At 43.8% G+C, this 12,710-nt stretch overlaps 1 protein-coding gene across 2 annotated transcripts; it reads left to right on the top strand.

Moving 5' to 3' along the window:
• The first annotated feature begins 4,535 nt into the window (after positions 1-4,535).
• ASB8 (ankyrin repeat and SOCS box containing 8) lies at positions 4,536-12,710 on the top strand. Of its 2 annotated transcripts, none has more exons than XM_007468638.1 (4): positions 4,536-4,666; positions 7,219-7,382; positions 8,841-8,945; positions 10,797-11,810. In XM_007468638.1, the coding sequence occupies exons 2-4, from the start codon at positions 7,254-7,256 to the stop codon at positions 11,427-11,429; spliced, it is 867 nt and encodes a 288-aa protein (XP_007468700.1). In that variant the 5' UTR covers positions 4,536-4,666; positions 7,219-7,253; the 3' UTR covers positions 11,430-11,810. The 2 variants fall into 2 exon arrangements, with proteins under 2 accessions (XP_007468700.1, XP_007468699.1); XM_007468637.1 differs by having other exon boundaries at positions 4,561-4,666; positions 7,223-7,382; positions 10,797-12,710.

The following is a 12,710-nucleotide window of genomic DNA, read 5'->3' as shown; positions in this document are numbered from 1 at the left end:
ATTATCCTCCACACTTTTCCTTTATGTAACTTATCACTATTGTGATTATTTAGGCATTCAGGTGATTCCTTAATGTTCATTTCTCACACTAACCTATAAGTTCCCTGGAGACAGGGACTGTGCTGATCTCATTTTCAGCTGGATCATAACAAACAGCAAAATAATAGGAGTAAGTAAGTATTTGTTGAGTGAATGGATGAACGAAGGAAGGAAGGGAAAAAAACCTAATTATTGAACTCTGAGCAAGAAGCCTGAAGGAACAAATGCTCTATTTCCCCTCCAGGGGGAGACATACTCCTACTAGAAGTAGCACAGGCCTAGGAGAGGTCAAAATTATGAGATCAACCAAAGCTTGCTTCTCAAGCCCCTAAAACTGATCCAAAGAATCCAATCGTTTCCTTGCTAGTAGGACTCTCCAGATCAGTCTGAACCACCCACTGAAACCAGGCAAGTGGGCATTTCCTCTGTTAATTTCCCTCCCCTGGACAATCTTAAGAACTCTCCTGCTAGTTTGTCTACTCCAGTCTTGGTTTGCTAGGAAATAACTGCCCACAATCTTGAAAAAAATAGCATCATGTATATGTAATTTAAATATTATCATTAACATTGTTATTTGTATTTTTACTGTAACTTTTTTTCAAACTCCCTCAGACAGTCTTTCTTTATAAAGTCTCAAAATTAGCAAAATTATTCTGAGAGTAGAAAATACTGGTAACCTGTAGGGCCAAAAAATAATAAAATACTGATGAAAAGCTAACTGAAAAAAAAAAAAAACAATGATTCATAAATTTCCCCAAGCCTTGGGGAAATTTAAAGGGCAAAAGAGCAGAGTTTGAATACTGAGAGCATGTCTGCCTCTGAGCAATTCTGAAAGAAGTGCTTCTTTAATCTCGATAACATGTCTTGGGAGACTATCCCTGCTGCACATTAATACTGTTCTTTTCTTCACTGAACTACTTTCTCTAGGACAAGGTTTAACTGTATAAAAAGTTTCATGAGGTTTACATTATATTTCCCTGAACCTTTTTTTTTCTTTTCCTTTGCTCTATTTCCAAAGCCCTCTTTCAACTTTCCTTGTGAATGTGCCACTGACTTTTTTCTCAATATCAGGAACCAGTACATAGAGGCATTCTGCTATCCCTGTCTTTGAGAAGTCAGTTCACCATAGTTCAATTCAGTTCGCATTTATCCAATACCTACTGTGTGTTTGGGACTGTGCTATGGGGAGAGGTGAGTGCAGGAAATCTAAATGCCTGCCTTAGCTTGCAGTGTAACTGAGAGGCCCAGACATTTGGTAACCTCCTTGAACAAACACATCGATGACATAGATAAGAACCAACATTTATATAGTTTAGAAAACCACTTTTCACAAATATGAGCTAAGTTTTGTGAAATTAACTGTTGGGGGTAGGTGTTGCTACTCTCATCCTGTTGTAAAGTCCTCAGTAAACTAAGATAATGTAACTTGCTTAGACAAGTAAGGTAACTAGAGCCACTATCAGAACTGGAACCTTGGTCCCTATGGTGTTTTCATGGATATTTCACTGTTTCTAAATTAAGGAATACACTACAAGTGATAATCCTAAAACGTAAAGAAACTCAAAATAGAAAGAGAAAATGCACCATTATACTAATGAAAGAAAGCTATTTCTCCCAACCAGTCTGGCACTTGGATCTTATCTTTTCACTCCACGTTGTTAATTTTGACAGCTTTCCTTCACTCTTGGGGTATCTCAAACTTCCTTTTGGTTCTTTTCCTTTTCTTTGGTGATGGGGGAAGAGCTTCTTTGGAAGGAATCACTTCTTCTTACTTAAGTCACCTTTTCTCTAGGAAAGGTGTGAGGAAAACTTTTCGTCAACATCAGTCAAGCAGCAGCAGCCCCTGAAAAAGGACGAGGCTTTTTAGTCAGAGAGTAATTGGTGAGTTCTAGACAGAAGCCAGGAAACTTGTGTTTCGTGTTACCACTTAAGAGAGCTTGCAGGGCAGAATTCCTCCCCTCCAGGAATTGCCATTCTAGAGGACTGCGCTCAAAATCAGGAAACGGTTTGGAGCCAACTGGTGAAAAAAGGAGTTTTTCACTCCAAAAAGGAGTTGTACAAAAGCCCACAGCTGTTAGGTTGCTGCAGCACTCAAGAAGAAAGACACCCAGATTTGTAACCTGGGACAGTTCGATGGCATCTATCCGCGGAGACTGGATACTAATATATGTTCAACAGTGATAGCAGCATTCATTACGAGCAAAACATTATTATCAGATTTCTAGTTCCAGTTTATGCCAAGGTCTGAAAATAGGAACACTAGTTGTACTGTCAATCAACACCATCTCATGAACAGTTCTTCAAAACATAACTAGAACTAGCAAGGGAGAGGAAAAAAAAAAAGTCTTATGAGAGACACAACATATTAAAAAAAAAAAACCAAACTCAGGGAATCACTTGTAATCAAAGCATGAAGATCATAAATAAGCTGAAATATATAGAGATGGTGTTGGGATGCTGAATGGAAGATTCATGGGATATGATCAAAATACCACTTTACTTTTGGCTTTTATCATCTTTTAAAAATATTTTTTAGGAGGGGATAATTCATGCCCCTGAATGGAAAATTGGGCAGATTCTCTGACTTTTGGGTTTATTCTTTGATAATGGACAGTATTTTAAGTAACAGTCATTTTAAGTCAAAAAAAGAGTCTTGATTTAGTAATTAGAATGTTTCCAGTCCAAGATGGTAACCAAATACTTCAGGCTTCATTCTAAGGTGCTAGTCTAAGCCCTCTCCTCCCCTCCCCCATGAGGGGAGGGCTGGTGGCTGCTGCCTTCAGGTTTCTCCTCAGCTTACCACTAGCTGACTGCTGTTTGATCTGCTGTGTAAAAGTGGGAGGAGGCAGGACAGCCAAGGGGATAGGGCCGTTCTGTTTTGATAGGATGGGTCTGTACTACCTGGGTCTGGTACATGGTTACTCTTTCTCCTGTAAGGTGCTTTTAGAGGTTCTTGGGAGATTCCCATCATCAGAGACCTCTCACTTGAGTCCCTTTGGCCTAGACAGACACAGGTGGTTGCCTGCAACAGCCTCTCTGGGTTCTAGGATTCCTGCATTCATCTCTAGCTTCTGGTCACTGGGTCCCTCTACACCTCTAGCCAAGTCTTTTGAATAGACCAAAGGCAACCTCATGCTGACTGTCCTCTATGTGGCCCACATTGGGCCCAGGAAAACATTTCACATTTGTCATCCCTACCGAATCTGGGTGTGCTGGTGGATCCCAATGCAGCCACCTCTGTTTTATGGCCATTGCCTTCTTTTATTTACATGCAAGAGTCAGTGCAATCCTCTGTGTTTTACAACTATGGGAAACAATTTCCAAGCTCTCTGGTCCCACAGAGTCCCCTCTTTAGGCTTGAGAAGGATGCAGCACCAGCACTGCCTCTCCCTCTGGGTGGGAAGGGAGCGGGATCTCAACAAAACACATTTCTCCACAAGAAACCTCTTCACAGACCCTCTCTCTCTACACTCTCTTGATCTCACCATCAAGTAGAACTGTTCTTCAACATCAGCTTTGTACAGTAAAATGTTGTTGAAATAGTGATCTTTAACTGCAATTGACTGTTTGCAAATCTGTCTCCCAGTCCTTAATAATAAGGAAATGTACTAAGCATCCTTAATTTATAAGATGCTGGGAGGAGGCTCACTGAACTTTTCCAGTTCGCCATTCCCTCACTGACATACAAGAACTATCTGAGAGCCCTGCTTTACTCTCAAACTGGTTAAATTCTGTTGCTCAGAGCGAGCTTTGAGGAAGGGGTGCTGGGGAACTCTTGGTTAAACGGGCTGTGGGGTAGATCACGGCTCTTAACAGTCTGCCTGTGTGGACTGTTTTACTCTTTGCATGCACCACTACGTGCTGCTGGCTTCGAAATGTTTATGCTTTGTATGGAAAAATCATCACTCGGAGGTGTCAGCGTCTCTCTGGTTGGGAAAGGTTAATGTCAGCATGTACGTATTTTTTCAGCCCTCAACATTTGGGCTAGTACTCCTCATGAGTGCGTGTTTATCTTTGATGTATCAATAGTTTCCTTTGAGGGAGGGTGGACAATAACCAGAAGGGTTCCGAGGAGCATCGATGCGTTCCAATGTTATGAAAAATGCTGGAAGTCTCTTTTATTTGCCAAAGACACTTCTTACTAACAGTTTATTCTCCTAACGAACAGCATCGGTGTCGCGAGTTTGGGAATAATCTGGGAATTGGCTCTTCAGGTCCGGTATCAGATGGAGACAGTGGGAGGCAGCGGAGGGCTCGGATGAACTCATTGCAGGCCTGCTCCACGCAGGCACAGCCCCACGGAGTTGGTCGAACAGCTAGCGGGGAGTGAGCTCTTAGCCCACCACCGCCGCGGACCTAACGCCCGGCCAGCAGCCGACAGCGCCACATTGCGCCTGCGCAAACCCTGTGGCGGGGCTAGATAGCAAAGCAGTTAACTAAGCCTTGGTTGGACCAAGACGGCGTCACAAGTCTGCGCAGGCGCGTTCCGCCTTCGGACACTGGTCGCTGCGCAGGCGCCCATTCTAGTCACCTATCCTGTAAACAGAGGGGCCCCCGGGAGGCAATTTCTGCTTCCGGGTCACGTCTTGACAGCGGCTTTCACCACCCAGGTCAGCCCTGCAGTTCGGTGAGTGTTGCCCCGCTGCAGAAATGTCTGCAGGCTGGTTCCCTAATCCGGGGCACCACGCCCAGTAACGCTTCCTCCACTCCCAGCTCGGGGTCCTCCAGCCCTCGAGGCTGGGACCTCGTTCCGGGCCTTGGGGAGATGGGGGCAGGGGTTGGTCCGCCTCAGGGGCTCCCCTGCCAGATTTCTCGACCCCGTTTCAATACCGGCCCCGGGAGACCTGCTGGAATTGCTGCGGTCTCTGAGGAGCCCGTGCGGAAAGTGACACATCATGTCTTCGCATTTCGTGCAGTAGTCCACCGCCCCCCTAGATTCGGCGAGACCAAGCTGCCGCGACTCCTCCCCCAAGCAGGTGCGGTGGGGCGGGGGCCCGCCTGGGCGGGCGGAAGCCTGGCCTCACTAGCACCAGAGCTCTTGAACGTCACCTCTCTCCTACTTTGCTTCTAGCTTCGCAATAAAAACAAAAAACAAAAAAAATCCTTGGGCTTGTCTCTGGATCTGAAGTGAAAGAAAACGGGAGAGAGAGGACTTTCAGCACCAGCAGAGGAAAGGGGAGACTTGGGGTCAAACCGTGCATAGGCTGCTGCCCGGAGATACGTCGAGTTTAGATTTCGTTGACCCTCCCTGACAGTGAATGTTGTCTATGTGCCCCGAAGTTTCAGTCTTCAGCACGAGCTTCGAGGCGGCAGCAGCAGAGGACCGGTGGTCATATTCTGAGTTAGGAGTTCTTAGCCTGGAGCCCAAGGGCGCTCCGAAAATGATTGCAGGGTCTAGTTTTTTCATATTATCATGACACAGAAATGGTTAACTGAACCACTTCGGTGTAAGCCTTCCACTTTGGACGCTCTGTTTTCTGCCCCCGTTCTTGAAATCGCTGACTCAAATGCAGCTATGCCTTTTTCCCCTTTTTCCTTGCAACAAAGAAGTGTAAGATACCTTTGTCTCTGAGGAGTTTCGTGGCTGTTGGAGAGATTAAAACGTATGCCAAGTCTAAACTATCTAGAACATTTCAGGGAGGCATATAAACAAGTGTGTAAGCTTACTTATTCTTAATAAAGTAGGGGGGAATACCCAATTTAATCATTGATACCTATGAATTGAATATTTTTAACTTGTATTCCATTAATTAGTACTGTATATATTTTAAACAGATAAATGGCTACTGATGAGCAAAATGGAAACTATTAGAGCTTATAGTATATTGCATAATGTATAAGGGGATAGTCCTTCACAAAAGGCAAAAATTACATAGTATGAAATGACCAGAATAATTTTTGGATTTTTCCCTTAGTAGTCATCGTATGCATAAGATGTTTAATTACTGCAAGTCTTGGATTTTTTTAGGATCCAAAGTAATAAGCTTTACACTGGTTCAACAGATATTTATTGAGAACCTGCCATGTGCGAGGCACTATTAAAAATAACACTGTATTTACCGCCAAGGAGCTTATAGTTTGATAAGAACGTGGATTCCTAAACAGTTATACCTAGAGAGCCGTACAGCATACCATGCTTTCTCTACAGTTTGATATATGCTTTTTCATAGAAATACTCCACCTTCTTTGCTGTAATCTTAAATGTTCCCCAGCTGATACATGGCTCTTATACAGCTGAAACTTATCACAGTTGAGTTTAAGTATATTGCATTATTTTCTTCTTCCAACGCCGAACTCAAGTCTGCTTCACAGTTGTCACAAATGGCCAATTTTAAAATTTTTAAATTCATTTTTCACTCTTAAATGTGCTTGTTTTCGTACAACTGCAAGCATATGTCATTGGTGTGAACTTTGAAATTTTTTTCTAATTTTATATAGATGACCCCAGAGTAATTATACTTTGGCGTTCCTTCCTTATTTTAGAATATTACCTCAAAAACTTCCTGTTTTTTTCTTTGCTGAAGACATTTTAAACTGTTTCACAGATGCCTTGTCATTTGTATTTGTTCCATCTCTTCTCACAAGTAGCAATCACTCCCATACCCTTTAGTCAGTCAATCAACCAGTATTTATTAAGTACCTACTTTTTGTAAGACTCTGTGCCTGGCCTTATATGGGCCAGAAAAGTAGAAGACAAGGACCTTGCCTTCCAATTGATTACAGTTTAGATAGGAAGACAATATGCCCGTGACTATACTGCAAGGCCAAAGGTAACAAGTAACCTAAAGGGGGTGCTGATAATAAAGACCACATAATTCAGAGGATGAAAAGAATGTTTTGTGGCATCTTTAGCCTTTAAAAGAATCCCCTTCCTTGCCTAGTCTTTTTTAAACCACACAGAGCTCCATGGGGAGCTTGGAGCCTCTTGGGGAAATCTTGTGCTAGGCTAGGTCAGAGAGTAGAATTGAGATTTCAAGGGTCGGAACATTTGCATCCAGGTTTACCCAGCTCCTTCAGCAACTATTATAATCTATTTCTTATGATTAAGAAAAAATGATATTAATGAATGAATCATTGATCTCTTTGAAATCTGGTTTTAGTAGTGGGAAGGCCTCAGAGAACCTCTAAGGACAGGTGTGCTCAGTGAGACTGTGTATGCCTAAAACATCTTTGTTTCAGGCAGTTTGGAGCATGTGAACGTACTCTGAGCCTTGATGAGTTCCAGTATGTGGTATATTATGCAGAGCATTCAGAGCAAATACTCTCTCTCAGAGCGCTTAATCCGAACAATCGCTGCCATTCGTTCCTTCCCACATGACAATGTAGAGGACCTCATCAGAGGGGTGAGTGTGCTGCGTTGATGCAAGAGTCCTTGGGGAGGTGAAGTGGGAAGGCTCCCGGGGAATCCTAATGGATGACAGGTTTGCAGCTCTCACTCAGCACAAGATCACAGGGAGTTTTTACAGTCTTCTAAAATGTATTAACTTGACCATTAAAATATATGTAGCCTATGTTTTGCTTCTCTTCCCTTCTGCCTTTCACTTTGCGCCTATGATATTTTTCTTCAGGAATTATGTTCTAGATAAACCTAGTCCCTTGTTGTCTATAAAATCTCCGCCTGCATATGGTGCATATGGGACTCAGCAAGCTCAAAGTCTTCAACACATGCTGTACTAAGGGAGGAAGGAGGCAAGCAAAGCATAAGCGGCTTTCAAATCCTTGTTTTGTAATAATTACATGGAGAGATATCATTGGCCTTCTGTCTTACCAACAGCCAGCACTTAAAGTTCCACAGAGAAGATCAACCCCTAACATGCATGGTAATTTTTGACTTAAGAAAACTTAACTATCTGATGTCTAACCACTACTATTCAGTAATTCTGTTGAATGACTAGTATCCTAGAAGGGCTCTGATGCCTTTTTCTGTGTATTATTCCTGTTGAAGAGAAGTTACAGGGTAATTTTTTTGGTCACTAGAGAATGCATCCAGATAGTTACTTCTGTACATTCTTTTTAACAACTTTAGAGTCCTTATTTAAAGCCTAGAGCCCTGTAGCTGCTTCAGAGTTGTGTGGCACAGCTGTGAGAAGAAAAAGTCGTACAGCATTAGCTTGTTCTCGGCAAAAGTGGTATCAGAAGACTCAGCAGTAGAAACTTGGTCACGTTCTAATTCTAGCTCTGCTGCCGAGTCATTCTGTGACTTTGGTCTGCTGTGGTATCTCCATCTTCCTTACCAGATTTGAAATAGAAGTACCAGTGGGGGCTAGGTGGCAGAGAATGCTGATAATAATAGGCTACTTTGAAGATGTTTATAAACAAAGAGATAACATTAAGATGACCTTACTATTGGTGATGGTCATCTGTCAGGTGGCAAAAGAGCATGCCAGTTCTCCTGGCTTCAGTCGGAAAGACTCCCTTTCCTGACTTTTTCAGAGCATGGTAGCCATAGAAAGTTGATTGCTTTTCCAACCTTGCTGCCTGATGATAAGGTTCCACTGCTTTTACATATAAGGTTATGTCCTCAGTGATGTCCAAATGACCATCTGGCAGTCTAGCTTGTGGAGAAACTTAGTGACTTGATCTAAGGGATTGACAGTTCCTTTCGTTCATCTTCAGTGTATTCTCTTGGTTTGGATATTGGCATTATAATATCATTTAATGAATAGGAATAGAAACTGGGGCTGGTAGTATGTTTACAGTACAGAGTTAGGACCCTTTTCCCCCCGGACCTGGTTCTGAGTCTTGTCCTGCGTGGTGAGCCAGAGCTGAAGACACCAATCGGACTTTCCTTCTGCCCACAGGGAGCAGATGTGAACTGTACCCACGGCACGCTGAAGCCCCTGCACTGTGCCTGCATGGTGTCCGATGCTGACTGTGTGGAATTACTGCTGGAGAAGGGAGCTGAGGTAAGGTTTCTAACGCTGTCACATCAGTGATGCACTAAACTTGAGCTTCACACTTTCTTAACAATTTCTTGTCTCTTCTCCCATTTCTTCCCACCTTCTAGCTCCTGGTAACATTGGCATGGCCAATATTAAAACAAAATGTAATGGTGAATCATCCGAAGTATTCCATTCCTTTGCCTTTCTTTCTTACACTGTCCGTGACTCCAGGAAGAGGGAATTTTTATCTCCCCTTAATCTCTCAGCCTTCCTTCTAGGGTTGTTTATATTTCCATTTAATCCTCTCACTGTCTGTTGACTATCCAGGCCCCTCAACCCTGATTCAACGTAAACCACTTGAGACTTGCTACTGGATGTACACTTCTAACGCCTCTGTCACTGGAAAATAGATCACTAGGCAGTCCCTTCCCCAGGACTGAGCTACTTGTGCTCTTTCTGCCCGCTGATTTTTTTTCTGTCTTAGCATATCTTGTTCCTATTTTCTTTCGAATGTATCTTAACGTAAAAAAACATAGATTACTTTTTATTGGCATTAGCAAGAAGCAGCATAGTGTAATGAACGATTAAAAGAACAGAGTCTGGAATCATACTTCATAAACTTGAATTCCAGCTCTGTCACTTCCAGCCGTGTGACCTTGAACAAGTTACTTAACCTTTCTTTGCCTCAGTTTCCCCATCTGTAAAATGAGGATGATAGTGGTGTCTTCTTCATAAGGTTGTAAACTGTTTAGAGCACTGGCATGTAGTAATTACTAAGTAAGTGCCTATTAAATAAATAAATCAGCAGTTTTGACAGCTTTTGAGGCATCCTCAAGGTGCACACGCTGCGGCACTCATTTGAATCAGACATGCCACGAAGCTGGTGTGCAGGCCCCAGACACACTGGTCGGTAAGCCCGCTGCAGCCCCCAGCATCCTCACCTCCACACCGCCATGTTGTTCTCTACTTGTCATTAACTATCCCGTAACTTTTATGAGTGACCCTGAAGTGAAAGCCAGTGATTAATGTCAATGATAAAAGTGAAACTACCCCGGGGGGCGGTGGGGGAGGCAGTTTTTAGCTAAGTAGAAGGTTCAACTGAGTTAAATGTCGCAGGGGTTTTTTTTTTTAGCGCCTTTCATGGGAGAAGATAATTCACTATTTAAATCTGGGATCTGAAGTCTTTGTAGCCTTCAAAAATTATAGGTGATGCTGAGTTTTAGCAAGCCAGCTGCTCTTCCAGCACTGGAAGATCTGTGTTCTTTCCTCCACATGCTTTCCTCCAGGCTCTCTTGTGACCTCACAGCATATGTTTGCAGGGGGCTGACTTGGCTGAACAATCTGAGCTTCTCTGGACGGTTAACGAACACGGCAGAGCTACACGGGCAGAATCTTGACCTCATTATTTTTCAGTCTGGTTGCCGTTAGCCACGGGATACAGAGTGAGTCAGGATAAGTAAAATAATCCAAAACCTTTTCTCTGGCCAGTGTATGCAAGCCGCTTTCCAATAAACGTCTTTCAGAGTAGTTACGAGGACTTAGACTTCATCTTCTCTTTCTTTCCCCTTACTCTGTGGTAGAGGTCCTAGTGAATAGTAAATAAGAACGTGGAAGCAAAACCCTAGATAATGCAGGCCAGCTAATCGGTGGACATCATAGTGTCGGTTGTCTGGGGACAGTTGTTTTCCTGTTTGCTCCTCAGCTCCTGTCATAGCTCCATCCTGATCACCATGACTCCCTGGGAATTGCTTGTTGACCCTCATGTTCAGAACGTTACATAGCAAAGGTAATGGATAGACACATGCAAGCGTCTTTGCCAGCCTGTCATCCTCTCAGTCGTCTATACACTGTAACGTAGTTGCTCCCCCTTTACAGGTGAATGCCCTGGATGGTTATAACCGAACAGCCCTCCACTATGCAGCTGAGAAGGATGAAGCTTGTGTGGAGGTCCTGTTGGAATATGGTGCAAACCCCAATGCACTGGACGGCAACCAAGACACCCCACTTCACTGGGCAGCCTTTAAGAACAACGCCGAGTGTGTGCGGGCCCTCCTAGAGAGCGGGGCCTCTGTCAACGCCCTGGATTACAACAATGACACTCCGCTCAGCTGGGCTGCCATGAAGGGAAATCTTGAGAGCATCAGCATCCTTCTTGATTATGGTGCAGAGGTCAGAGTCATCAACCTAAAAGGCCAGACGCCCATCTCCCGCCTGGTGGCTCTGCTAGTCAGGGGACTTGGCACAGAGAAAGAGGACTCTTGCTTTGAGCTCCTCCACAGAGCTGTGGGACACTTTGAATTAAGGAAAAATGGCACCATGCCACGAGAAGTGGCCAAAGACCAGCAGCTATGTGAAAAACTGACTGTTCTGTGCTCAGCCCCAGGGACCCTCAAAACCCTCTCTCGCTATGCTGTGCGCCGGAGCCTGGGACTCCAGTATCTGCCAGATGCGGTGAAGGGCCTTCCACTGCCAGCTTCTCTGAAGGAATACCTGTTACTCGTAGAATAGCCCAGAGGAGACGTCAGGCAGTCAACTCTGGGTGAGGTTTTGCCCCGCAGCACTGTCTCTGTCTTGGAAAACAGGGAAAGCAGTTGTTCCTGCTCTGTGGTTTCTATTTCGAGGCAACATGTCACAACAGCAACCTCCACATCACCTCCCCTCCCCAAACCAAGCAACCAAAAACACCCCTCACTTTTGTTTCTGTTTCTTACTTACCTGGCCTTTCATATTGCACCCTGAAAAGGAAGAGGTCTCCCCAACCCTCCCTTTAGGGAAAAAGTCAACAGTGAGACTAAATTTGTCTCGGAAGATGAAGCGTATTTATAGAACACGTGTTTGGTTTTCCTTTGGGGACATGATTAACGTTTTCAGAAGAATCCCCCTTAGAAACATTTTCATTGATCTGTGAAGTTTAAGAAAATTCTAGCTAACAATTGCAGCCCCAAAATGAAGATACTGCAACCGCACATGGGGTGCAGGTTCAGAATTGGGCTGGATGATATCCCTAGCGTCATCCTGGGGCATTCAGAAGGGACTGGCCCCCTTTCTCACCATCGAAGGGAAGGGCAGCCTTTGCTTCTTTTCCATGGGTGTGCCCAAGGGTTACAGTAGTTCAGCAATATTATTTTAGAAAGACTGTCTTGCTGCTTTCCATATAGTAGAAGGGATAGGAGGTTCTGAGCAGTCCTAAGAACTAACAGTCCTCAGAACTTTTCTTCTAATGCAGTTCTTTCTCCTGACAGCCAGTTTGCTCTAGTGGGCTTGACAGGCACTTCCTGCACCGTAGGCAAAGGTGTTTGCTCCAGCACAGGAGGACCTGGGCTGGGCTGCCTTTTCTCTCTGGTCGTCTTCATTCACTCTGCCAAGAGTTTGGAATTTGTTTTGTTTTGTTTTGTTTTCAGGTGTTTTGGAAACTTTACTTTTTACTGATCTATACTAGACATTGGTGGAGGGGGTGGAGAGTTGAGGAGTGGGGGAGGAGCATTATAAGAGCTTCCTCAGAGAGGACCCACCTACCCAAAAAAGATCTGCTTTAGTGAACAATACTTAGTGCACAGTACTCTCCCTTTTCATGTTCCTAAACTAGATCAAGTTGTCATTGATCCTAGATGACCTTATGCGAATGTGGAAAACTCTTTTTTTTTAACTGATTGGGAACTATACATAAAAAAATGAACAGAATCTGCTGACACAGCTAATTTGAAAAAGTTTGTCCGCTTTTGTCCTTTTGCTGTTGGTGTTTTTTGCTCACTTAAAAAAAATAAAAAAGAAATAAAGTTCTAAAAGCAA

The sequence above is a fragment of the Lipotes vexillifer genome, unplaced genomic scaffold (assembly GCF_000442215.2).
Source record: "Lipotes vexillifer unplaced genomic scaffold, Lipotes_vexillifer_v1.1 scaffold1071, whole genome shotgun sequence".
Classification (NCBI taxonomy): Eukaryota; Metazoa; Chordata; class Mammalia; order Artiodactyla; family Lipotidae; genus Lipotes; species Lipotes vexillifer.
The sequence above is the reverse complement of the archived record's forward strand: the minus strand, read 5'-3'. Positions and strand labels throughout refer to the sequence as shown.